This window comes from Xiphophorus couchianus, chromosome 2 (assembly GCF_001444195.1).
Source record: "Xiphophorus couchianus chromosome 2, X_couchianus-1.0, whole genome shotgun sequence".
Taxonomy (NCBI): domain Eukaryota; kingdom Metazoa; phylum Chordata; class Actinopteri; order Cyprinodontiformes; family Poeciliidae; genus Xiphophorus; species Xiphophorus couchianus.
The window spans coordinates 17,948,028-17,971,656 of NC_040229.1; the positions used below are offsets into that span (position 1 = coordinate 17,948,028).

At 38.9% G+C, this 23,629-nt stretch overlaps 2 protein-coding genes and 1 long non-coding RNA gene across 4 annotated transcripts in view; 1 reads left to right on the forward strand and 2 right to left on the reverse strand.

Moving 5' to 3' along the window:
* The window catches only part of LOC114135949 (uncharacterized), a 7,952-nt gene extending 2,679 nt beyond the window's left edge, over positions 1-5,273 (reverse strand). Inside the window, exons 1-2 of the long non-coding RNA XR_003593702.1 lie at positions 5,102-5,273; positions 238-372 (exon numbers count right to left, since the gene is read on the reverse strand). This is a non-coding gene — a long non-coding RNA (uncharacterized LOC114135949). The remainder of the gene's footprint in view (positions 1-237; positions 373-5,101) is intronic.
* Positions 846-17,951, forward strand: nr1h4 (nuclear receptor subfamily 1, group H, member 4). Of its 2 annotated transcripts, XM_028003659.1 has the most exons (11): positions 846-1,001; positions 4,034-4,122; positions 4,238-4,401; positions 7,679-8,056; positions 12,184-12,324; positions 13,075-13,217; positions 13,292-13,390; positions 13,478-13,577; positions 14,047-14,193; positions 16,921-17,034; positions 17,160-17,951. In XM_028003659.1, the coding sequence occupies exons 3-11, from the start codon at positions 4,305-4,307 to the stop codon at positions 17,396-17,398; spliced, it is 1,458 nt and encodes a 485-aa protein (XP_027859460.1). In that variant the 5' UTR covers positions 846-1,001; positions 4,034-4,122; positions 4,238-4,304; the 3' UTR covers positions 17,399-17,951. The 2 variants fall into 2 exon arrangements, with proteins under 2 accessions (XP_027859460.1, XP_027859470.1); XM_028003669.1 differs by lacking the exons at positions 846-1,001; positions 4,034-4,122; positions 4,238-4,401 and adding an exon at positions 5,718-5,915 and having other exon boundaries at positions 17,160-17,398.
* Positions 17,952-18,511: 560 nt separating this feature from the next.
* Positions 18,512-22,570, reverse strand: c1qtnf13 (C1q and TNF related 13). Its single transcript, XM_028031195.1, has 2 exons — positions 22,431-22,570; positions 18,512-19,913 (listed from the first exon to the last, which is right to left on the reverse strand). Exons 1-2 carry the CDS (start codon positions 22,459-22,461, stop codon positions 18,856-18,858), a joined length of 1,089 nt encoding a protein of 362 aa, XP_027886996.1. The 5' UTR covers positions 22,462-22,570; the 3' UTR covers positions 18,512-18,855.
* Positions 22,571-23,629: the final 1,059 nt, after the last annotated feature.

Here is a 23,629-nt window from a genome sequence, read left to right on the forward strand (position 1 = left end):
ATTACACCCTTTCACTTTGTGATAAGAAATTTCAAGGTTATGGACTTTGCTACCTGTTGTCCTTGTAGTGCTGCAGTGTTGTACTTTCCAGTAACAACAATGCACTCAGCTTGGGATCAGAGAGAAAACCAGTCAAAGGGAGAAAAAGCAACTAAAATCTGTAGGTTTCCTCAAACTCAGCTGTGTAAATGTGAATTAGACATTGGTTTGTTTGCATTGTGTTATTTCATTCCTTACATGCTCTTAAATCCAGAGCAGATAGTCCACAAACAGCAGCCAATGGCAAAGGTTCTGTTTATTTCAGGGAGACCGTCTGTTGACTCAGAAGGGCCTCTTCAGATGGAGCAACAGCTCATCAATGATTAAGCTGTCCTGTTTTAGGGGAAAAAAGGAAATAAAAGTCAAAAGGGAATTTATTTACAGGTTTATTTCTTATTAAAATATAAAAAGATAAAAAAGGCAGAGATCCATAATCTCTGACAGTGCCCACCCCCCAAAAATATCCCAAACCAATCTATTGACTGTCACTTTGCATGATGAAACGGCTTGGATCAGTTCAAGGACGCTCTCAGCTTCAGAGATTTTCCATGACAAGACAAATTTTAAAAAACCCAAATATAAATGAAAAAAAGCAGGAATATCCCTATTTGTTTCACTTTATTGAAAATATTCCAGACTGCACATCCACTCAGCTTACTAATGATCTCAGCAGTAGTTTGAGTCGTGCTAATGATGTGCATGATGTTTGTGTGTGAGAGTGGGAATTCATGAGGAGGCCTGTTGACGTGTTCTGATAAAAAGCACTGGGGGAGTGGGATGACATGGACAGGAACGGACAGTTTAATTAATAACCACCACCCATTTCTCTCTCTCTGACCTCAACTGGTCGCACATCCTCTCACTGGAGTCGGACACAAACAACTTAACGTTTGAATATTGATGGAGCTGTAGCGCACGCGAAGACGGAAGGAAAGTTTTCCACATCAGTTGGGCAGGAGAAGGTAAGAACTGCCAGACGAAGGATGAGCAAAGGGTTGGGAATGTATGCACTGTCATGGAAAAAAGACAATACTGTACAACTGTACCGACAGTCACAGGAAATACTAAATACAACCTATAATTCACCAGTTTTTAGAATCAACTTTATCCCCTCAATAACTTTAGTCTTTTTTTTGTGACGTTACAAATTTCTGACATTGCGAAGAGATTGGCTTCTCTTTTGTTTACATTATGTTTCTTATCCCAGGCAATAATTACTATGCAGACTTGATTGAAGTTGCTGCACGTCATTATAGTTTAAGATCTGGGCTTTGGATAGGCCATTGCAACACATTATTATCTTTTCTTAAACCATTGGCTTGCGGATTTGCAGCAATGTTTGAGATCATTGTCTTTAATCCAGTTTGAGACAAACTCTAGATATTGGAAAAAAAAAACCCATCAAACTTACATCAGATACATTTTCACCTACACTGAATGAGTGCAAGCTCCCAGGTCCAGTGGCTGCTAAACAAGCCAAATCACCACTCCTCCACCACCATGCTTGACAATGGATTTGAGATTTTTGTTGCTCTTCTGGAACGGCTCCTGATCACAAAGGAGGAAGTTGACAGACTTAGCTAAATGGTTTGATATAAATAACTCAAGACTAAATATGATGAATGATTTTTAAAATGAGATACTGCTTATAACCAGATTTATAGTTGATTTATTGTTTTGGAAGTTTTACGTGTACAATGCAAAAAGTAAAATAACTACAATATTATGTAACTATTGTAGTTCTTCAAAACAAATACAATCTTAGAAAATGTACTTTTAATTTGAAACCATATTGAGATAATTAGCTACACATTAAATCCAGAAAGAAATATACATTCTAATTTTTTTGTCCAAATCGCCCTGCTCTATTTTCAAGTACTACAAACTCTGAACTTAGAGGAAACTACATGAAAGGAAATAATGTTATATAGGTAAATGTGTGGACTAGATCATGTGAAATGAAGAAAGTATAACCAGCTGGTAAACAGATATAAATCAATCATTGTAGTCTTTGAAACATAAGTTGTCCCTCCATCCATCCATCCATCCATCTTCTTCCGCTTATCCGAGGTCGGGTCGCGGGGGTAGCAGCTTCAGAAGGGAGGCCCAGACTTCCCTCTCCCCAGCCACTTCTTCCAGCTCCTCCGGGGGAATCCCGAGGCGTTCCCAGGCCAGCCGAGAGACATAGTCCCTCCAGCGTGTCCTGGGTCTTCCCCGGGGCCTCCTCCCGGTGGGACGTGCCCGGAACACCTCACCAGTGAGGCGTCCAGGAGGCATCCTGACCAGATGCCCAAGCCACCTCAACTGGCTCCTCTCGATGTGAAGGAGCAGCGGCTCTACTCTGAGTCCCTCCCGGATGACTGAGCTTCTCACCCTATCTCTAAGGGAGAGCCCAGCCACCCTACGGAGAAAACCCATTTCGGCCGCTTGTATCCGCGATCTCGTTCTTTCGGTCATGACCCAAAGCTCATGACCATAGATGAGGGTGGGAACGTAGATCGACCGGTAAATCGAGAGCTTCGCTTTTTGGCTCAGCTCTCTCTTCACCACGACGGACCGGTACAGCGCCCGCTTGACAGCAGACGCTGCGCCAATCCGCCTGTCGATCTCCCGCTCCCTTCTTCCCCCATTCGTGAACAAGATCCCGAGATACTTAAACTCCTCCACTTGGGGCAGGACACCCCCCCTGACCCGGAGAAGGCACTCTACCCTTTTCCGGCTCAAGACCATGGCCTCGGATTTGGAGGCACTGATCCCCATCCCGGCCGCTTCACACTCGGCTGTTGTCCCTATTTCGTTAATTGTTTTCGCATTACATCTGTGCAGGGTTTTTTTCTTTTTAACTGTTTTGTTTTTGTTTGAAAGAAAAATGAAAAATTGTTTGAAAGAAAAATGAAAAATATGCATCTCTGTCAGTGACTGAAAACAAGTGTAGGTGTAATGAGCTTCTCCCTGGACTTTTCAGTAAATAACTAGCGTAATCGCAATGAGCAATAATTTCTGCTTGTTTGTTTTTCTTGCACAAAAACAAAAAACGAAATATCATGCACCGTACCATATATCATTAAGCTTAAACAGCTCTTCTTTGTCCATCTATCCATTCTGATGCAACTTTGCAAGTAAAGGTGGTGCTGCAATATTTCTTTAGATAGAATCATCGTTCTCCCGACAACTAAAACAAGCTGTTCTTGTTCAATCACTTCTTAATTGTTCGGTTATTCTAAGTGATATACCTATAGCATTTCTATTGATTACTTAGAAATGCTAAGTAATAATTACTTAGCATTGATATCGTTCAGTCTAAAACATGCAGACAAGTTATATTTATGTGATTTATTGTTTCTGCTACTCAGGCAGCAATCATGTATAAATGTGGATGATGAACTTGATCATCACAGCTAATTTCCAATTTAACAAAGTTGTAATTTCCTACATGTTCAAGTTGATGTGAATTGTGTTTTACCTTACATGCTCTATGTTTGGAAACATTTAAGCTGAACAAAGAACACAAAAGTCAAAGAAAACTGTGATAGTGTTGCACTGTATCTGTTTTTGTACCTGTTATTATCTAGTGACGCCTGTATCTCATTTGTTTGGTTTTATTGTGCAGTATTTCTTATTTCTCGAAAGGTATTCTCCTGCTTAAATCTTATTGGTGTAGTACTGATATTTCCCATGACTACATTAACTGTGGCTGTACATTTAGTTTTCATGTGGGACGGAGGTTACTGAATCCATGTGGGCTGCTTTTTCATCTCGAGGGAAATTACATTGACTTAATTAAAACAATGTAGCAGAGCCGTCGATAAAGTCCAAGGCGACCATTTTGTTACTTTGCATGAAGAATAAATTGAATTACTTCTTAATTCTCTTACAATACGTCTCGGTTTTACTTTATTTATGCAAAGCTTTAAAATGCATCCTGAAAGCAGCATGTGCAATAAGTGAAAAGACAGAAATAATTGTCTCGTTTACATGATTTGCTCTTCTCAAGGCTTTGTAGTGACCTGACCTTCATCCTCGTTCCTCCTGTTCAGAGCTACTAAACATCTCATCCCTAAACATCTCACCTGGACCCGTCAGGTGTGTTGATGATTTATTGCACTGTAAAAATGGCCGGGATCCAAATGGTTCACTGAACGTTTGTTTAAAAATGCTTCAGCAAGGTGCTAAAATAACATTTTAAATCTTTGTGCAGGAGCAAACTGAGACATATTGCAACCCCTGTCTGGGATTTTGAAGTCGACCACAGAAAACCTTCCTGAATGAATGAGTGGGAGGGCCCCGAGATCAATGTGGTGGGACCGCTGCAAATCCCATCCAGCGATGAGTTCTCAATCTCTGAGAGCGCCCACTTCTTCGGTAAGTACTGTAGATGGCAGGAACCACACATATATAAAAAATAAATAAATAGAAAATCTCACACAGTAGAAAACTGAAAATCAATTTTAACGTCAAAAAAGAGAAAGTGGAAGTGACAGCAGGGTGAGAGTTTGGTATGATGCAAGAACAAGGGTAGGTGTGCTCACACTTCCTATCATGAAACAGAAAATCTGCTGCAACACAGACTGTCATGAAGAAAATTCTCTAACTGACAGCAGCTCTCAAACGTTAATCAGGTAAAAATGTGGATATAAATGTGGATACCTTGTTAAAATACCAGGGTTTGGTGACGAGAAAATTTTGATAATATTAGGCCACTCTACCTGATTTTCCCACATTTGATGAATGATGGGTTTATTGGCGACTGAACGCTGAAAATAAATCAAAAGATCCTTCAACAAGGTTTTCGCTCAAGGGGGTGCAAATTTATGCAACCATGTTATCACACCTTTTGCCTTTATTTCTTCTCCTCCTAATAGACCTACTTGATTTGAAAGAAACAGGCAACGACATTCCATGTACAATGTTGTGTTTTCTTATCTTAACAATAGCACTGAGTTGAAAACATGAATAAATCTCAGCTTTAACATTCTAAATAGATTTACCAACAACACACCTATTTATTTCAGTCTATATTGTTAAATTGTTTAACAATGGATACGAAGAGTGCTACCATTACCTCCTGATCCGAAGATATTTTGCTTAGGTCATATCCATAAACCTGAAGTAAAATCAATACCATCCCAGCTTAAAATTCCTCTGAGACAATCAGAAAGTTCATTTGTAGTATCAGTCGTAGGTAAATCTAAGTCTTATCTACACAACTGTGAACAGAGGGTAATACTAACACGGCTTTTATTCCAGGAAAAGCCGTGTTACACAAACCTCTGAGCACACCCTTTACACAATAAACCAGCAGAGCGCCTTAAGACTAAAACCTAAAGGAGCTGAAGGGCGGTTCTGCCTACAGCAATAACAGTATATGACTTTCTGTACAAGGACAGGTCAGTAAGAAGAAATTAACAATCCTCCCATCTTCTTTTGTTCTTATTTAGTCAAATTCAGCAGATCTGACAAATAGTTTCTCACACGACACAGCTACAAGGCAAATATTTTGGGATTCTTCACCTGTCCAAATGTATAAGTGACCCAGCAGATATACAGCCATCATACAGTAGCAGTCAGTTTGCTCCCAAACTCCTGAATCAACCAGCTACCTGTAATGATGTGAAGACATCTTAACTGGGTGGTTAATGAATAGCTCCAGCAACCTTTGCTCCCCCTCAGCATTTCTCAACCAGGCAGCAAGATGTTTTCACATCTTTAGCAAGGTGTCAGATCGACACCTTGGAGTAGGAGATGATTTTTCTGTTAAAACTCAAGAAAAAGGCCAAACTACAAACCAGCACTGGGGAGGTGGGAGAGTAAAGACTCAGAATAGTCTGCGTCTGGTCACATGGAGACGGCCATGGTCCAGACTCAGACATCCAGAGGTTTGTGATTCATCCTTCTCAACAAATATCATGTGAGGAAAGGTCTTAGCTCTGCTGATTTTCTGAAGCTGTTTCTCTGTGTTGAATAAGTTTCCCTGGAAGTTAATTCATTATGAATTAATATCCTTATGAGCAAATTAGTGTCAGCTTGTTTGGTGTAATGTTACTGTATTGCCTGTCTGAAAGACACAATGTACTGTGAGCGGGTTGTTAATCATTTGTGGCTTTATGGTATTTTGTGTGTTTCCTTAGAATTGCACAAAAATCCGTGAGGGACGGCGAAGTCCCTGCTCGAAATTCCGTGAAAGAGGTGTACCTTGTGCCAGAAGCCCATTAAAATGCTGTCTACATCGTTTTAAACTGTGTGACTGTGAGCGTGAGTGGGAATAAAAATAGCAGTAGGTATTTGTTCCATATAACACAGTAGGAGTGTAACAGGTAAATCTTTTATGGATGCAAACTCGACTAAAAACCCACCTGTTTAGGATTGTATTTGAAACGTAATCAATTACAAATTTATTGATGGAACCTGCCTTAATGTCGTGTTTTGATTGTTGATTCTATGTTGCATTGTGTTTCTGTGTTTGATATGATGTAAAGCACTTTGAAATGCCTTGCTGCTGAAATGTGCTATACAAATAAAATTTGATAGATTGATTATTACCTGGACAGCAAGTCTGATGGATTTTACTGGGACAAGGTTCTTCAGGTTGTGATTTTAACATTGTCAGCTGCAATTACACTGTAGTTATCACTTAAACTATAGTGTACTAGTTAAACTGTTAGTTTTAGCATTTCCTGTTTCATTGTCAGAATCGGTTGGATTATTTGGAGTTGTTCTACTTAAAAAGTTTTTTTAGTTATTTAATTCAAGCTTATGAGGACTCCATGTTCTGTCATCTAATTTTTATGCACAAATCCCCGCGGTCATGATCTCCCCCAGATAAAGATTTATCAGATACTCATGTTTTATTACATTCTGCCTGAAGTAGTTTTGTTTTCTTACATTTGGTTGTACGTTTTTATTTTTGGAGTCATACCACAGAGAAATATCGTCTAAACTGACTATAAGCAGTTCATTGTTTATGTCTCAGTATTCAACTTCCATTGACACTTAAACTCCACATTTATATTTAATGTTATGGTCTCTACCATTAAAGCTGCTGTAAAAAATTATCTCCATAACTAGCCTAAGGACTACATTTGATTCATCTCACAATGATGGATGCACTGATGATTTACTGTCTAAGCTGAGAAAAAAAAGATATTTTAAAACCCTGTTTATGACATTCAGTCTATAAACTGTCTTTTTCACATTGACCAACAAAAAAAAAAATCCTTCCAAGCCTAGGATGAAATGTCAGGGTGTTTTTTTTTTTCCATTTTGTTGTATAATGGTAAGTGATAAATTATGCGGAAATAAAAGCATGCATAATAATTAACTAAAACAAATTGATTTTAATGAACTGAGATATAACCTGTTGCCAACTTTTGTCAGAATGGAAAAATGTTGGTAGTTTGATCTCAGTTTATTCATGTCATTTTGGGGGGAAATTTTTTTTTACATTTCCCATCATGCGCTAGTAATGCTGTCTATTTATGCAATGTGTTAAAAATAAAATGAGTCATATCCATATTAAGAATGACCAAGTGAAGGTGTTGATGCGAAACTGAGCAGAGTGATTAATTTATTGTTGTTCTGGACCACAATATGTAATCACCATTGAGCTTTTCTCTAAAACCTTTCTTCTTTTATTCATTAGACATACTGGCAGATCAAGGCAGTCCTCTTCTGCAGGACCCTGACATCCTACCATTCACCACTTACCCCAGTATGCAGTATCCAAACCTGGAGCCAAACATGTCCGCCACTCCATACTACTCCTCTCAGAACTATTACCCTCCATTCAGTGGAGACGAATGGTACTCACACATGGGCTTATACGAACTGAGGAAAGGACCCCTGGAGGGCAGCTATGGGACTGAAATGGATGAGGCCTCTTCTGTTGTGCCAGCTGTTTGCAAGAGGAACCGACACCTGAATCAACCTGGAAGGATCAAGGGGGAGGAACTGTGTGTGGTCTGCGGAGACAAGGCCTCTGGATACCACTACAACGCTCTCACCTGTGAAGGATGTAAAGGTGTGTGGAGTTTCCATAGGAGATACAGCACTGTGGGAAAGTCTTGTGTTATCCTTTATCCCTGTGTAGTTTAACAAGAGGTCCTCATTTTGTTTTAAAGGCTGAGGAAGAAAGATATTTAAACGTTATTCTTTGAATTCTTTAAGATTGGCTAAAGAGGGTCAGTGAACAACAAATTTATAGTCTTGCCACAGATTCTCAGTTGGGTTCAGAGCTGAACTTTAACCTTTCTAAGACATGAGTATGCTTCAGCCAATACATTTTCCCCAAGCACCATAAAATATTATTTTGTAAAGTGTATAAAATTCACATACATCTTCACTGCATAAATAAGGAGGTGGTTTAATTATGCCTCTGACATTAAAACTTTAAAGTCTAAATTAACAGATTCTGAGAGTTGTTGCAAATAATACCTACATTTGTTTGAGTACCACTTAAGCAGCTCAAGTACCAACAGCGTAGGGTGACCATATTTAACTTTGGGAAAACCCGGACCCCGGACAACGTCAAGCGGGTTAGACCCATCAAATATAGCAACAAACTAACACTTTGACTCATTAACTTTAGGACAGTGACCAGACATTCTGACGTCATTAAGCACAATGACACGCAGTGATGAGACCAAGCTCGGGTTGCTCGTGCATTGTGTAGGAGAAAGGTGAGAAGGAATCCAATCGGGGCGCCATTACCGAGAAGACTTGAGTCTATTCTCGGTGAAACGGCAGCACAGGTCAGCTAGCACACTCCTGGCATTGTCCGGGATGGCAGTGTGGAATTACACTCATATCCCTTCAGCCTGCCGTTCGACAGGAATCCCACTGAATTCACAATGCAATAAAAACACAGGGCGGGGCTGCTGAAGGTCGCAATGGTGCTTTCACCCAGTTAATAATTTGTAAACTGAGGGAAAACTCGTAAAGTGCTCACTCCCTCTGTTCCGTACAGTCATTTAGTTGTTTTATTCTCATAAAGTCACCATCAGTCGGTTAAAACCTGACCAATGTCGTAGGCTGAATGGATTTATTTCCTGTCCTTGGCAGGTAATTAAACATTCACTCAACAGCATTTAGTGCTTGTTATACAAGCACTTTTAAACTGCCGTTTCAAAATCTTGAAAAGCAGTCACCTGAGGAAATGGGCAAGGCATTTTTATAAAGCTAAACTGATTTTCTTTAGAGAAAAGAAAAGTCCTTTCAGGTGGGACATTTAATCACAGATTTCTAAATATTGTGTAATTCTTTCTACTGTTGCCTCATGCACACATATGATTCTTACCCAGATGTTTGGACTGTAGAAATAAACACTGCTGTCATAAATAGGCTCTAAAGGTCTAAAGATATGAAGAACAGACATTTCCAATATAGGGCAAATGTCGTTGAGCTTTTAGGTAAAATGTCATATTACAGCCGCATGCAACTGAGTTTTAAACACATTTCACATGGTAATACAGTCCCTTGCCAAGATCTTCATTTTGAAGTTATTCATCATTTAAAATCACAAAATATCAAATATTTAATTTGGATTTTAGGCGATAGAAAAACACAAAGTGGCAAATCACTGGGGAAAACAGGTGGGAAATTATCTTAGTGTTTCAATGTTTTTACAGATGAAATTCTCTCTGTGATGATCTCAGATGATTGTTAGAGAGCATTAGTGAACAAAGATCATCACGAAGGTTAGGAAACACAGCAGAGAAGTCAGGGAGAAAGTTGTGGAGAAGTCTAAAGGCAGTGTTAGGTTATAAAGAGCTTTTGTAAATCCCACAAAGTTCGGTTCAGTCGCGCACCTGAAATTGAAATGGTCAGATAGAAATATAATCTACCTCACCTAATCTGACAGGCTGGACCAGTAGAGCGTTAATAAGACAAGCAGAGCTTGAGCTGTACAGATTCAGAGCCCAGAGGGACAGGAAACTTCAATCCAAGGACTCTGCAAATCTGGCATTTGGTATGTTGCCATGGAGACAGCCATCACTGTGGAGACACTTAGGTTGCGTTCACACTGCAGACTGAAATGACCCAATTCCGATATTTTGTCAAATCGGATTTTTTTTTTGGTTTTTGCCGGGGCCGTTCACCCTGCCACACATTTGCGACTTGTATGTGTCCTGCAGTCTGAACGGGCAAAGGACCTGAAAGTGTCCCGCATGCGCAGTAGAGGGCGCAATAGCGTCAGCGTTCTCAGTGTTCTGCCAAAAAGAAGAAGTGCTCAGTGTTTGCGGAAGTAAACATGGAGGCTAACGGTGGAGCATAGCTTACGTATTTGAAGTTGTTGTCCGACCGGAGCAGCATATTAACATCTTAATCCTCATTATGGTCCGACGCCTTGCGCGTACCAGGGCGCAGAATAGTGAGATACTTTGTCCAGTATCAGTGACGTTCAGTTCGGACGAATGTGACCTGAACGTTGAATCGGATACGTATCGGATATGCAACTGGCCTGGGTCGCATTCGAAAAGAATCCGACCTGTGCTGTTCAGACTGTCATGAAAAGATCAGATACAGGTCGCATTACGTAAAAAAAAAAAAAATCGGAATTGGGTCACTTCAGCCTGCAGAGTGAACGCAGCCTAACAGTCTTGCTTCTCAAACTTGGGTTCAAGTACCGCTGTTGTAGGGTGACCAGACGTCCTCTTTTTCCCGGACATGTCCTACTTTTCAGACCTAAAAAGATGTCCGGGGGGAATTTAAAAATCGTCCGGGATTTTGGTCAACTGCCTCAAAACACATTACATAGCGTACAGTTCATTGTAGGGCACTGCGCACGGCGCTGCGTGTCACGTAATCCCTGAGCCGCAGTGCGGGCAGCACCCCCACCACTGTTAGAACAAGTGCTTTATTGAGGTCAGAGGTGAGGACGAGTTCAAACTGAAGAGTTGCTAAAAAACAACAATCTGTGTGCATTTTCACCTGTTGCTGCCCAGAATAGGTATTCATCATTAGGAAACTGCTGGTCCATTTAAATATAGCTATAATGATCAGATGATTAGCACATTTCACAACAGTGAGTAAAGAAAACAAGGCTGTGTTCCACTTCTCCACCAGTTAAAGCTGGTTTTTGGATAGAATGTGTGCAAAACAAGAACTTCATCTCAAACGAATGCAGCCACTTGCTATCACGCCACTGTGTAAAAATTAAAAATATTTATTACGATTTTGTCAGAAACACATTGAATCATGAAACTATGAAGAGCAGGACCCAAAAAGCAGGTGCAGGATTTCCCCCAGTGTATTGCAAGCCTGACGGGCCACCAGGCTTTACTTGTGCTCCCACCAGGCTTGCATTGCTTAGGTGGAATCCAAAATAATAAATTACAAGATAAATACAAGGAAAGAGGCTGGTAAAGAGGAGGATTTTAGCAATTGAGATATTCAAGTTGGAGAGTTAATTTCTGAACAAGGAACAGGTGGTTGATTTGAAACTGGATGCAGCCGGGAGGGAAGGGAAGAAAATCGGAGATATGACTGAATATACAGCTAAATACTGTACAAAAAATACTAATGGAGAGAGCAAAAGCATAATATATCTTAAAATTAAAACATAAACTGAATATAAAACGCAAATGGTGACAAACACTAAAATAAACCAAAACAGAAAGGCAAAGATTATGACACATTGGCTATCAGACGTTGTGCAGTGTCTGTAAAATCTGCAGAATTAGAATAAAAGAAATGCTGACTTATGTTTTTTAATTGACTGTTACTATAATTACTTAATGTTTAAAAGCAAAGATAGACAGTGTGTAGGAGTGTAACTAAAAGAGTTACTTGATCCGCAACAAATGTTTTATTCAGCATTGTTCATACACTGCTAATGTTGTCCTTGTGACAATGACAATAAAGATTTATCTTATCTTATCTCTAAAATTAACACATGGCCCTTTAAATAATGAGGTGATAGCAATCAGACTGCTGACTTGTAATAATTGTTCTAATAAATAAACGTAAGGATGATTATATCCCCAATGAATAATAATAATAATAATAATAATTTTTTTTAAAAAGTGATTTTTTTTTTTCAAATATAAAAAACAATACCCAGGAAACGGTGGATATTCAAACTGTTTTAAACTCAAATCAATGCAATGCATTATGTGATGTTTACCGTCCTCCTCTGCTTATGTTCAGGCTTCTTCAGACGAAGCATAACAAAGAACGCCGTGTACAAATGCAAGAGTGGCGGCAACTGTGAGATGGACATGTACATGCGCAGGAAATGCCAGGAGTGCAGGCTGAGAAAATGCAAGGAGATGGGCATGCTGGCAGAGTGTGAGTATGGCTGCAGGTTTGGAGAGATGACAGCTAGACCTTTAAACATATTTAAATCAGCATTGAACAAATATGATACTGGACGAGTTGTGGACAGCTGAGAGGTGAATCCTCATTCTCCATTCTGACATGGTCTACTTAATTATCCTAGGATATAATGTGTCATTTATGACATATGACACAGCTTTTGTTTGGTTTTCTTTAATGAAAGCCGTCAAGCAAAAAGTACTACCTATAAAAGATCAACATCGTTAATCAGCATGTGGACACTGAAAGAGTTGCTTCAGCTTTCTCCCTGGTAACGTTAGTTTCAGAAACCAGCTGTGAGTTCTGTTAATAGTTGGCAGTACAAAAGCACTGAAGGATAAACTGGACTCCTGTTGCTCATTAATACTTCAGTGCAGCTGTGATCAATATTGCAGCATGGAAGGCCTTCATGATACTATCTGTCCCCGCGGTAAGAGCTTAACTAATTAGGCAGGGAAAAAATGAAGAGGTGAATTTTTTTCTCTATCATTACTGTACTTTTTCAAATTCCCATTCCATATTTGAGTGTGTAATTAAATATAAAAAGAGTAAAAAGAGTATGTGCTCACTATATAGTAACTGGGATCTTGAATGAATTCATGTGTTTGATAGATATTTGTAAGGGATAGTTAAGTGATTTTGTTTCGTTTTTTTAAAGCTGCTCTGGATACAAATCTGTGAGGTATTTAACTCAGAAAGTGAAGCTTTCATTGATACCTACAGGTCTGCTGACAGAGATCCAGTGTAAATCCAAAAGGCTTCGCAAGAACACCAAGACCTCCCCGGGGCGGTCCACAGGAGACGAGACAGAGGGGGTGGACAGTGCGGACAACAAGCAGGTCACCTCAACCACCAAGCTGTCAAAGGTAAACACAGCATCTTCTCGAGTCCCGGAGAAATGTAGATGAGGCAAATAAAATGTTTTTGTTTTCAAATTTAGGAAAAGGTGGCAATTACTAAAGAGCAAGATGCACTCGTGAAGCTCATAGTGGAAGCTTACAACAAACATCAAATCCCCCAGGACGTTACCAAAAAGCTGGTATTTGTTCAGCCTAACATAGAATTATTCACATTATGAGGAATAACTAAGAATAAATAATCAGTTTATTGTTGCTTTTCCTTCCAGCTACAAGAACAGTACAGCACAGAGGAAAACTTTCTCCTCTTGACCGAAATCGCAACAAGTCAAGTTCAGGTTTTGGTGGAGTTTACAAAGAATATTCCAGGTAAATCAGAGAATTTTGGCGAAACACAAAGTTACACAGAGCTGTGGAAAAAAAGCCTTTGTCTTAGAAATTGTTTTGTATTCCAGCCTCAATTTACTTATTGAGTTTCTTTGGATCCGGATGAGTTGCATTTTTGGATCTTTTTTTTTACCTACTTCATGTTGCCAACCAGATCCTTTTTAGGTGATCTCTTTACTCTACAGATCTGACAGTAATTAGGCTGAAGCACGCCTTATGAAATTTAACTTAGCCGTCCAAATACTGGGCTTAATCTAATTTATTCATGACTTAATTAGGAGAGGGCATTTACCTTTTCATTATTGGGTGAGGATAGTTTTGTATCTAATATAAAAGTGCTGAAATGTTTAATACTAACAAAACAGCAAAACCAGATAAAATCAGTAAGGGGGCAAATACTTTGTCACAGTATGCATGTAGTAGAAACAAAAAGGTGTCATGTCTTTGTTAGGATTTCTGTCTCTGGATCATGAAGATCAGATCGCTCTGCTGAAGGGTTCAGCTGTGGAGGCCATGTTTCTGCGTTCAGCTCAAGTTTTCAGCAGGAAGATGCCAAAAGGACACACTGTGGTTTTAGAAGAGAGGATACGGAAAAGTGGTGAGTTTACTCACTACATACAGCGTTGGTAAAGTCAGATTTTATCTGGAGAAATAACTAAAACTTTCTTGATGTAACAAAGAAGAGTTTCCAACTTAACCTTGAAAAATCTTTGAAAGCACTGAATTCAAATGAAGCATTCTCCTGATCTTGATAAATTTTGAAAATTTGAATTCAATTCTAGAGAAAAATACGTCAGCTTCTATGTTGAAATTAGAAATTAAATGGATCAAAACAATTATAGCTGATTAGTTATGTTTTCCCGCTGATTATTCGGTTTTAGTCGGAAGATTTCAGGTTCTCATTATGAGCTTTAACATTATGACTATTTTTACATTTGAATTATTTATTTGAATCACATTTATTTCAGCTTTTGTTCATTTCAACCACATCAACTGGGTGCAAATTTGATTTTCATGTGAAAAATATACATCCAGGCCAATAGATATACACACACCACCACAATATTTTTTTGTCTTTCAAAAGGCTGCAGTTTGCAGAGAATAACATCTAAAGCTTGATCTGTTCTTGAAAGTCACCATATTTACTCTGACCTTGTTCTACCAAAGCGTTTGGTCAACTATTCGGTCATAATTACATTAAAGGTTTGTTGATAGCTACAATAAGCATGTCGTCATAGTGAAACTTGTGACACATGTGACAAAATATTAATCTTGGGATAATATTCATGCTCATGATGGGAATATGTAAAGTTCAGGCCAAAACTGTGCATCAAAGATAATCTATGAGTAAAGGCTCAATAAAGCCATTTATTAGGTTGATAACTAGATAATAAACTATTAGAGAGTCGAAGGAAATTATTGTGTAAAATTATTATACTAATTGTAAAGTTATTTGCAGATGATTTGCACAGTTAAACAAGCAAATTTTTAATTTAAGCTTCAAACCATGTTCACTCAGCTAAAAAGGTTGTTTCTGATAACAAACAGAGGACTGAAAGACAATAAACCAAAGTAAAAGATGTTTCAGTCATGACAAAAAATACAATCAGGCTATATATTGATTATTTATACCCTTTGTGCCCTTTAGCAATGAACAAGTCTTTGAGGGCAGAAGGACTCCTTACTATCTACAGATTTGAATTCTGGCTAGGCAACTGTAAAACTTTAATATTACTTCCAGTTAGAAGGGAAAAGTTAAACGACTAGCTTCAGCCTAAATCTGCCAGGTTATGAATTATTGTAGGTCTAAATAAAACCCCTGTAAATGAGAAATGAATGGGAATCTTGATGGTAGTAACTTCTGCTGGATGTCAGCTGTCCCTCCATCTTTTGGTCTGTCAGGTTGAATCTAGCCAAATCTGGTCGGATTCTCGTTTAATATTTGATCTGTGTGATGCAGCGGAGAGATGTGCACTGACCTACTGATCCCGGGCTGGGTGTCGGTTACACATGCACACTTACCCTGTGTGGGTTCAGTTTCACTCTGTTCAGGTGTGCCTGCTTTGCTCCAGGTGAAGAACAGCAAACCCAACCCCTTTTGAACCGACAGGATTAGGTTATTAAAACGCACATACTGCCTGGAAAAATATCCCCTGGGCTGAATCGTTTACTGACCTGCTGCTTTTAAGAATCATTGATATGTATGTGAGGTGTCATCATGTCAACCAGACTGGACAGTTAGACAGCAATGATGATGGCAGATGTGTGTGTGTGTGAGTGTGTGTCAGTGTGTCCCTGAGCGCTGCTCCTGAGTGAATGGTGAGGATAAGAGATAGTCACGCTAAAGGCCAGTCAGGGAGAAAAAGGCAGCAAAGCTGTCTGAAGAGAGCATTGTTTCTTATCACAACATCAAACGTGCCATTGTGCACTTCTTTCCCTCCGAGGCCCCCTGGCATTTCTGAAAGCTCCATGATGATGATGAGTACGATGATGATGATAATGATGTCTCTGGATGGACAGACGCCCCCAGCTAGTCCGAGGAGCCTCTACAGCTCCCAAACGTTAAACAGGAACCTGACTGAAAAACTTTGCACTTTTTTTTGTCACAATTAAATCTTTCATCATTAACAAGTTTTAATATTGGACAAATATGCAGAACATGAAGCTTTTTTCTAAAGTTTTTTTTTACACTTTTTCTTTTGTTTATTAAGATAAAGCGTGATCCAAGTTGGTTAAATTTGAGTCCAAACTTTGACTAGGCCTTTGAAAACACTTAGCTTTATTTTTCACTGTGTTTCTGAGCCTGTCAGTGGTGAACGTCTTGATGTGCTTCGGATCATTGTTCTCCTCCTTAACCTAATTGTTCTTGAGTTTAAAGCCATGAACTGTTGAATCAAAAGACGTTTTTGTGTCAGAAACTAAGTTTTAAAATGGTTTGTCTGCTTTGAAAACCAATGAAAATTCTGACGCTAATGTATTTTTAGAGTTTACTGCCCAAATAAGTACATTTTATACTAAAATCAGCTTGTTTAAATTTGTTCTGATTTAATGATTTAAAATTAAAGTGTGATTCAAAATTAGGTGAAATTTTACAACAGCAAAAAAGAAATAAGCATTCAATTTATTTAATGAAAATTATGACATTTGAGTGTTTTTGGAGATGTTTTTTTTCTTAATTTTAACAGGTTTTAGCTCACAAAATAAAAGCAGTTCCTTGTTCCTTGTCACACATCTAAAGCATATAAATCTCCAAATCAAAATCTTCACTTGCACTTAGCAAGCCTTTAGGTAAAATGTATAATAAAAACCATATTTGTTTCTGCAGGTATATCAGAAGAATTCATCACGCCCTTGTTTAATTTTTACAAAAGTGTTGGTGAGCTGCACATGATGCTGGAGGAACAGGCTCTCCTCACTGCAATAACCATCCTGACACCAGGTGAGCCATCTTTTGCCTTCATTCAGTGCTCTTCATGGCGTCTATTGTTCTACACGTTTTCATATTGATACCCATACTCCTTCAAAACTTACAGTATAATTAGAGTGCATTGTACTCCTCTGTAGACCGGCCTTATGTGAAGGACCAGCAGGCTGTGGAGCGGCTGCAGGAGCCAATGGTGGAGCTGCTGAAGAAGCTGTGTGTTTTGCAGCATCCGCAGGAGCCGCAGTACTTTGCTCGCCTCCTGGGCCGCCTGACGGAGCTGAGGACGCTCAACCACTATCATGCAGAGATGCTCACATCATGGAGAGTGAACGACCACAAATTCACCCCGCTGCTCTGTGAGATCTGGGATGTGCAGTGAGGCACGGTGAGCAGTGAAGGAGCAGTGAAGAGATGGACATTCCAGCTAAAAGGCTCCAGGAGTGGAACCAAGTTCATAATGGTAGACAAACAACCAGTCTGCTTTGGTTCTGCCTGACTTTATAAATAGGAAATATTAGTGTATTATAGCAGCTTTTTCCATGTTCAAGTTTTATCATCAATACTTGGCTTAAAAAGCTGAAATTTAAAATGGATGAGCAAAGAAGTACAAACACTGGAATTTTGTACAAAGCCAAGAAGGTGGTTGTAAGAGATTTAGATTAGTATTTTACGATGGCCTTGTTTTTATTTTACGCACAGAAATGTATGTTTTATGTATTTGCTTTGATAATTGACATTTCCAGGGAAGCATTTTCATACAACAGAGAATGCATTAATTACAGCAAATATAGAAAAATGTACCACATTTCTTCTAGTAAGTGTGGAACTTTCTAAATGTTATTGGGTGGCTGGAAAAAATGTTTTCAAATATTCAAATGCCAAATTATTTATTTCTTTTATGAAATAAATTCTTTATTTAATCTCAAAAAACATATATTGTCTTATTTATGACTGCAGTTAACCCTCTATTATCAGGAACACTTGTTAAAACCAATTAAAGGACAATAACAAAAAATATAGCAACGTAGCAAAATGATTGACCTAAACTCTGGATCACTTTGCATATTTATTTTGTCAATTTTTGCACCTTTTTTTCCTTCTTACTCATATTAAAATAGGCTAAGAGTTAGCAGATTGTGCTTTCACTATCAGTGAGGTATTTGGAGACAACGGTAGGCAGAACACAGAGGTGTAGGAAACTACTCCATGCAGGTAGTGGTGCTAACTGAGTGGCTTTGTTTCTACATTTATCAAGTATTCAGGATGCTCTGGAAAGAGACGGAGCAAATCCAATGATTTCGTCCACTTTTATTTGAGACTTTCAGAGATCTGAAACCACCTGTCATTCTGATTCTTCTCCTTGAGCACTGGCATGCATCTCTACACTGTCCTATCTCACGTACGGAGGTCCCAGTCCTTGTTCATTTAGTATTTATTTGCACAAAACCCTGAAAGAAACAATATGGTATGTTGTGTTAAGTAAGCAGTTTTATTAAAATATACATCATTTACATTTATATTCAGACCACACAACAAACACTTTTCTATGAATAGAAAGCACTGTTTTATTGCTTCTAAATGCAAAGGACCTAAGTAGCAAATGTTGGGAAAAAAAAGATTTTATATTAAAGACTGGAGAAAATTGCATTTTCAAGTGACAGAATCTGCTGGGCAGTGTCCACGACTCTGTCTCATAGCACCACCTGGTGGATTAATCCAGAAGAAAATGCAACATGTGGAACCAAAGCAAACTCTACAAACTCCAGTTATGTTAAATTACTTACTCTTCCTACAGAACCAGCGATTTACTACACACTGAACTAATGGCAGAGCTGTTTATAGGCCGGTTCTGTCTGCCGTTGTTTCTGCAGACGGATAAACCAGGAAGCCGGAGAAGGTGGTGTATCTCCCTTGGTTGCTGTAAACGGCGTAACGCTTGTCCTGCTGGCTGTACAGCCACACCGTTTCCCCCCTGTTGAGCTGCAGCATTAAGCTCTGACTCTGCATCTCTCTCCTCTTGGACGTGTCCTCGTCGAACACCATGGCCTGCACCTGCCCGCTCCCGGTCATCAGCTTCACAGAGACGGCCTTACGAGGGTGCTTCCCCACTGTGAAAGCAAAGAAGTACACCCCAGGGAAGTGGCAGGTGAACAGGCCTGAGGTTTTGTTGAAGTGGTCCCCAATGTTGACGTACTCCACGTCAAAGGTCAGGGGAGGCTTGTTGTGGTGCCCGTCACTCTGACCCATGAAAGTGGATGTCCGAGCCACTGAGAAGGCTGACTGCGGCTGCTCCGCCTCTTGACCTGTGCTCTGGGGTTCAGCCTGAGGTGGGCAATCGGGATAATACAGACCTGGTGAGGAGAGGTGATTGCTGAGGTAACTGGTTGGCTGGAGCTTCGGGTAGACCAGATAACCAGAGAAGGTGATGTAAGGGCCAGCATTGCTGTACACAGCATACTGGGGATTCTGCTGCAAAAGCAGCCACACAGTGTCCATTTCCTTCAAACTGATCATCACACTCTGGCTTTGCACTTTCCTGCCTATCCTGCGGTAGTCATCATAAGCAATGGCTTGCACCTCCTCCCCATTCTTCACCAGGATGACAGAGAGCAGCTTACTGGGGAACTTCCCCACAGAAAAGGAGAAATAATAAGCCCCAGGGATGCGGCAGCGGAAGTGCCCGGTGTCTGGATTGAAGTCCCTTCCGGTGTTGACCATGAGCTTGTTGAAAGTCACTGCTTTCTGCTTGCCTCCCACCACGCTGCTGGTCTGCGCAGCAGAGAAAGCAGAACCGAGGCCTGTGGCCACAGCAGGCCCGTAAAGGGATGAAACTCCTCCAGAGTACAGGATAACGATGAAAAAACATGCCAAGCGTGAGTGAGACCTGCAGGAAGCTAAAAACAATAGAAATACCAGATAATATTGTAAAATTACACATTGGGGGACACAAGGATATCTGAGAGGAACATTTGCATTATCCCTGAATAAAGGAATAATCTGATTATATGTGAACATATTTTTTATGGAGATCATTGTTTTATATTTTGTCAAAAAAACTAATCAAGGAAAAAAGTCACATTTATCTTTGTCTTCAGAGCCTTGCAAAATGTGGTCTTCACAAGAATTTTATGTAGTTCAAAAATGGCTCAAATTTGGTCTGTCAGCATAGGTGGACAAAAATAATACTTTCTCAGAAAAAAACTTTGGCTGCTTTCATTCTATATTTTCTGTGAAGGACCTGACAATTTACAAGGTACATTTTTTGCCTGTTTGTTAACACACTTATCAAACATTAAATGATTCATAGGTCAAAGGCTCATAAACTGAAAATTGGGCAGCTGCTCTACCACTACGCCGTGTCGCCTCACATACAGCGGTTATTAATCCTTGTCACAAGGCAAGGAGTACAACTCTCATCCTCTGGACCTTTGCTGTATGTCTATCAGTATGCAGATGATACACACATTACATTACAAAGACAATGAATCCATTCAAGTGCTGAGTTGATGAGCGGTGTCCAAAGTCAGTCCTCAAGGACTGGTAGCCTCAGTATTCTGCATGTTTTATTGCTCTCCCTGGCTCACCACCCTGGTAGTAACTAACTACCTCCTCAGCATGTCAAAGTTCTGCAGAGGCCTGGTAACAAGCCGTCATTTAATTCAGATGTGCTCAAAAGCATGGTGACCACTTTAGAAGATTGCAAGAAGGAACGATTTCAAACTTTTTCAGAGTACTACCATTTTATCACATTTGATTTCAGTGAGAGGAACATCAGCAGAAGCTTCATATCCAGTTTATCTACCAGTTATATGCTATCAGCTAAATATTTATCTTCAACCCCTTACCCTTCACCCGCGTCGGATGTTATCATCCCATAGAATGGCGATTATCAGTGGTTATCAGCCCCATTGGGTGTACCCTTCATATTTTCTTATTTCTTTGTCCTCCACTTATCCATTTCTCTTCTTTTTTTTGACCGTTGTGCACAATGCTGTCATGATGAGGTACTGGACAGAAACATAGTTTCCAAAAGCCTAAAAGACTTTTAGAAATATAGAAAAACTACTAATCAACATCGCTTTGGAAGATTGCAAGAAAGTCAGACTGCTTAAAATTACCAGCCGTTTAGTGAGAATTTAAAGTTTTTCACGCTACATACAATCTTGTTTGTTTATTCTTTACATAAAAGGCGCACAGACAAGTTGCTTCTCTCTTTTTGTTGTACTGTTAAGATGTTACAAGTTCATATTTTAGTTTAGAATCTGACTCTAAAGTTACATTTTGTGACGTGAGTGCAGAATAAGTCTACAAGAGAACTTTACATGCTACAGCTCAAGTAGCTGCCCAGGATAAGTTTAGTCTTTCACCATTTACTGGTCACTATGATCTTATCCTGTATTTGAATTAAAAGATGATAAGGAAGTCTGGCCACATTGTTGACACAAATTCAGAGCGGTCTGTGTGACCAGCAGTGCCTGTAATGTGACTGATGTTTCTGTTCTCCTTGTGCACTGGCAAAAAAAAGGCCTGCATTAGGCGCTGGTTCATGTGTTCCTGTGTGTGCCGACTGCCGAACAATGGAAAATTTCAAAGACTTCACTAAGTTAGGGCAGGAAATGAAAACATGAGTATTACTTTGATGTGTGAGTAAGTGGTAGGTGAAAATAAGTTTTTAATCAGTGAGTGGAGAATATTTTTATTTTTTACAGTTTGGAAACTAAGTGGGTTTAAATTTATTTTACTTTTCAAAATATTTGTTCAGTATGTGATGTATATTTTCCGCATTTCCTTCTCTGTGTCCTCACATTTACTAAAAATATGAAATGAAAGTTCACAATAACCCCACCAACAATTGTTGGGCAATTTGAAGGTATTTGTGATAAACTAAAGAGATGAATTACTAAAAGCTAAGATTAGTATTTTAGAAAAGACCTGAACCTGAGACCAGACCAAGACCAGACAATACCAACGCTAAGATCAATCTTGAGTACTACAATTCTAGCACATGAATGCATTGTGCTCTGTAATATGCTGTTTTAGTGACTAGTAATTCTGTACTGGAAAATGCAAGGTAAATATGCAAAATAACAAGCAAAATAAATAAGTAAATAAATAATTTCCTCGCCTAATAACAGCAAACATCTTAGGATAGTCTTTGGAGACTTTTTGTCCTTATGTTTGAAAAAATGTACATCTATGAAACAGTTCTGTAAAATACAATGCAAACACAGTCAGATGACAGAAACATGTTTGCAACAAACTTATGCAATTTTTTAGAACAAATCATCAGTATAAAGGAACATTCTGTACACTTTTTTAAAACTTCTTTTTCACACAATTGCAATCATAAATAGCAAAAGAATTAGTAAACGTATCACCATCTGAAGATTAAACCAAAGTAATGAACCCACCTGCTGAGGTAAATTGGCAGAGAAATTGCATGCTGGACTTCGTCTTAGTCGGGCCTGTTCAAGTTACTGTGCGTTTGTTGGTCTGTTAATGTAACTGACACCCAGTGGAACAAAGATTTTGTTCAGGCAGAAATTGTGGAAGGAGGAGCTCCGATCCTCCCTCTGATCTATAGCTGCTATGAAGTCTGTATATGTACAAAAAAAAAAAAGCAGCTGAACTCTGCAGACTTGTTTGCTTCCAGAGTTGTTAAGTCTAAGTCATCATTGTTTGGTCTTCCACATGTAGAGCTAATGCTAGACTCCAACTCATATGACTTCTAGAGAAAAAGACATAGGTAAAATCTGCAAATAGAAAATGAATAAAAGTACCAATATATGAGTGAAAGAAGGTAACGTTTTGTCATTGGAATGCAAAAAATGTTCTTTTGATATGATACAATAATATTTAATAATAATAATAACCTTTCTGATATATTTGTGAAAATTTGCCTCCAAAGGCTAGTGCACTTGGACAAAAACACAAAATAAAATACGAGTTAGTAGATTATAGCAGGAATAACAGGAGCATTCAATGCTGTTAGAAAGTATCTTCCCCATTACAAATGTCTTCTGTTTTTGCTTTTCATATGATCAAGTTTATTGTATTTTATTTATCCAGACAAAGATAATCTGAGCAAATACAGAATGCACATTTCTAATGTTGTTACTAAGGAAAAAAAGCTATACTACAACTCAGTTGTCCCTTAAACCTTTAACTATTGTGTCACTGTTGGAGGTAGAGCGGCCTTCAAGGACTTGAAATATTTGTCCCTCTCTTTGCAGAACTGCTTTTAGTCTACACTTAGACTAAAATCACTGTTGGGTTAAAAGCACAAGCACACAGCCAACTGTACCTATAAAAGGTATTCACCACTTGGATGTTTTACCTTTTTGTTGCTTTAACAAATCAGTTATGATACACAAAATTTGGTATTTTGACTAAATATTACAAAAAATCCTATAATATAAAACTGAAAAAATATTTATACAAATTTATCAACGATTAAATAAAAATATTTTTTACATAAACTAAGTGACAGCATAAATAATCAGCCCCCTCAAGCAAGTATTTACTAGAATATTGGAAATATACATTCATTTATTCTCAGTTTATAGCTGCTTCATGCAGCAAAAGCTACGTTTTTAAAATAAAAATGCTA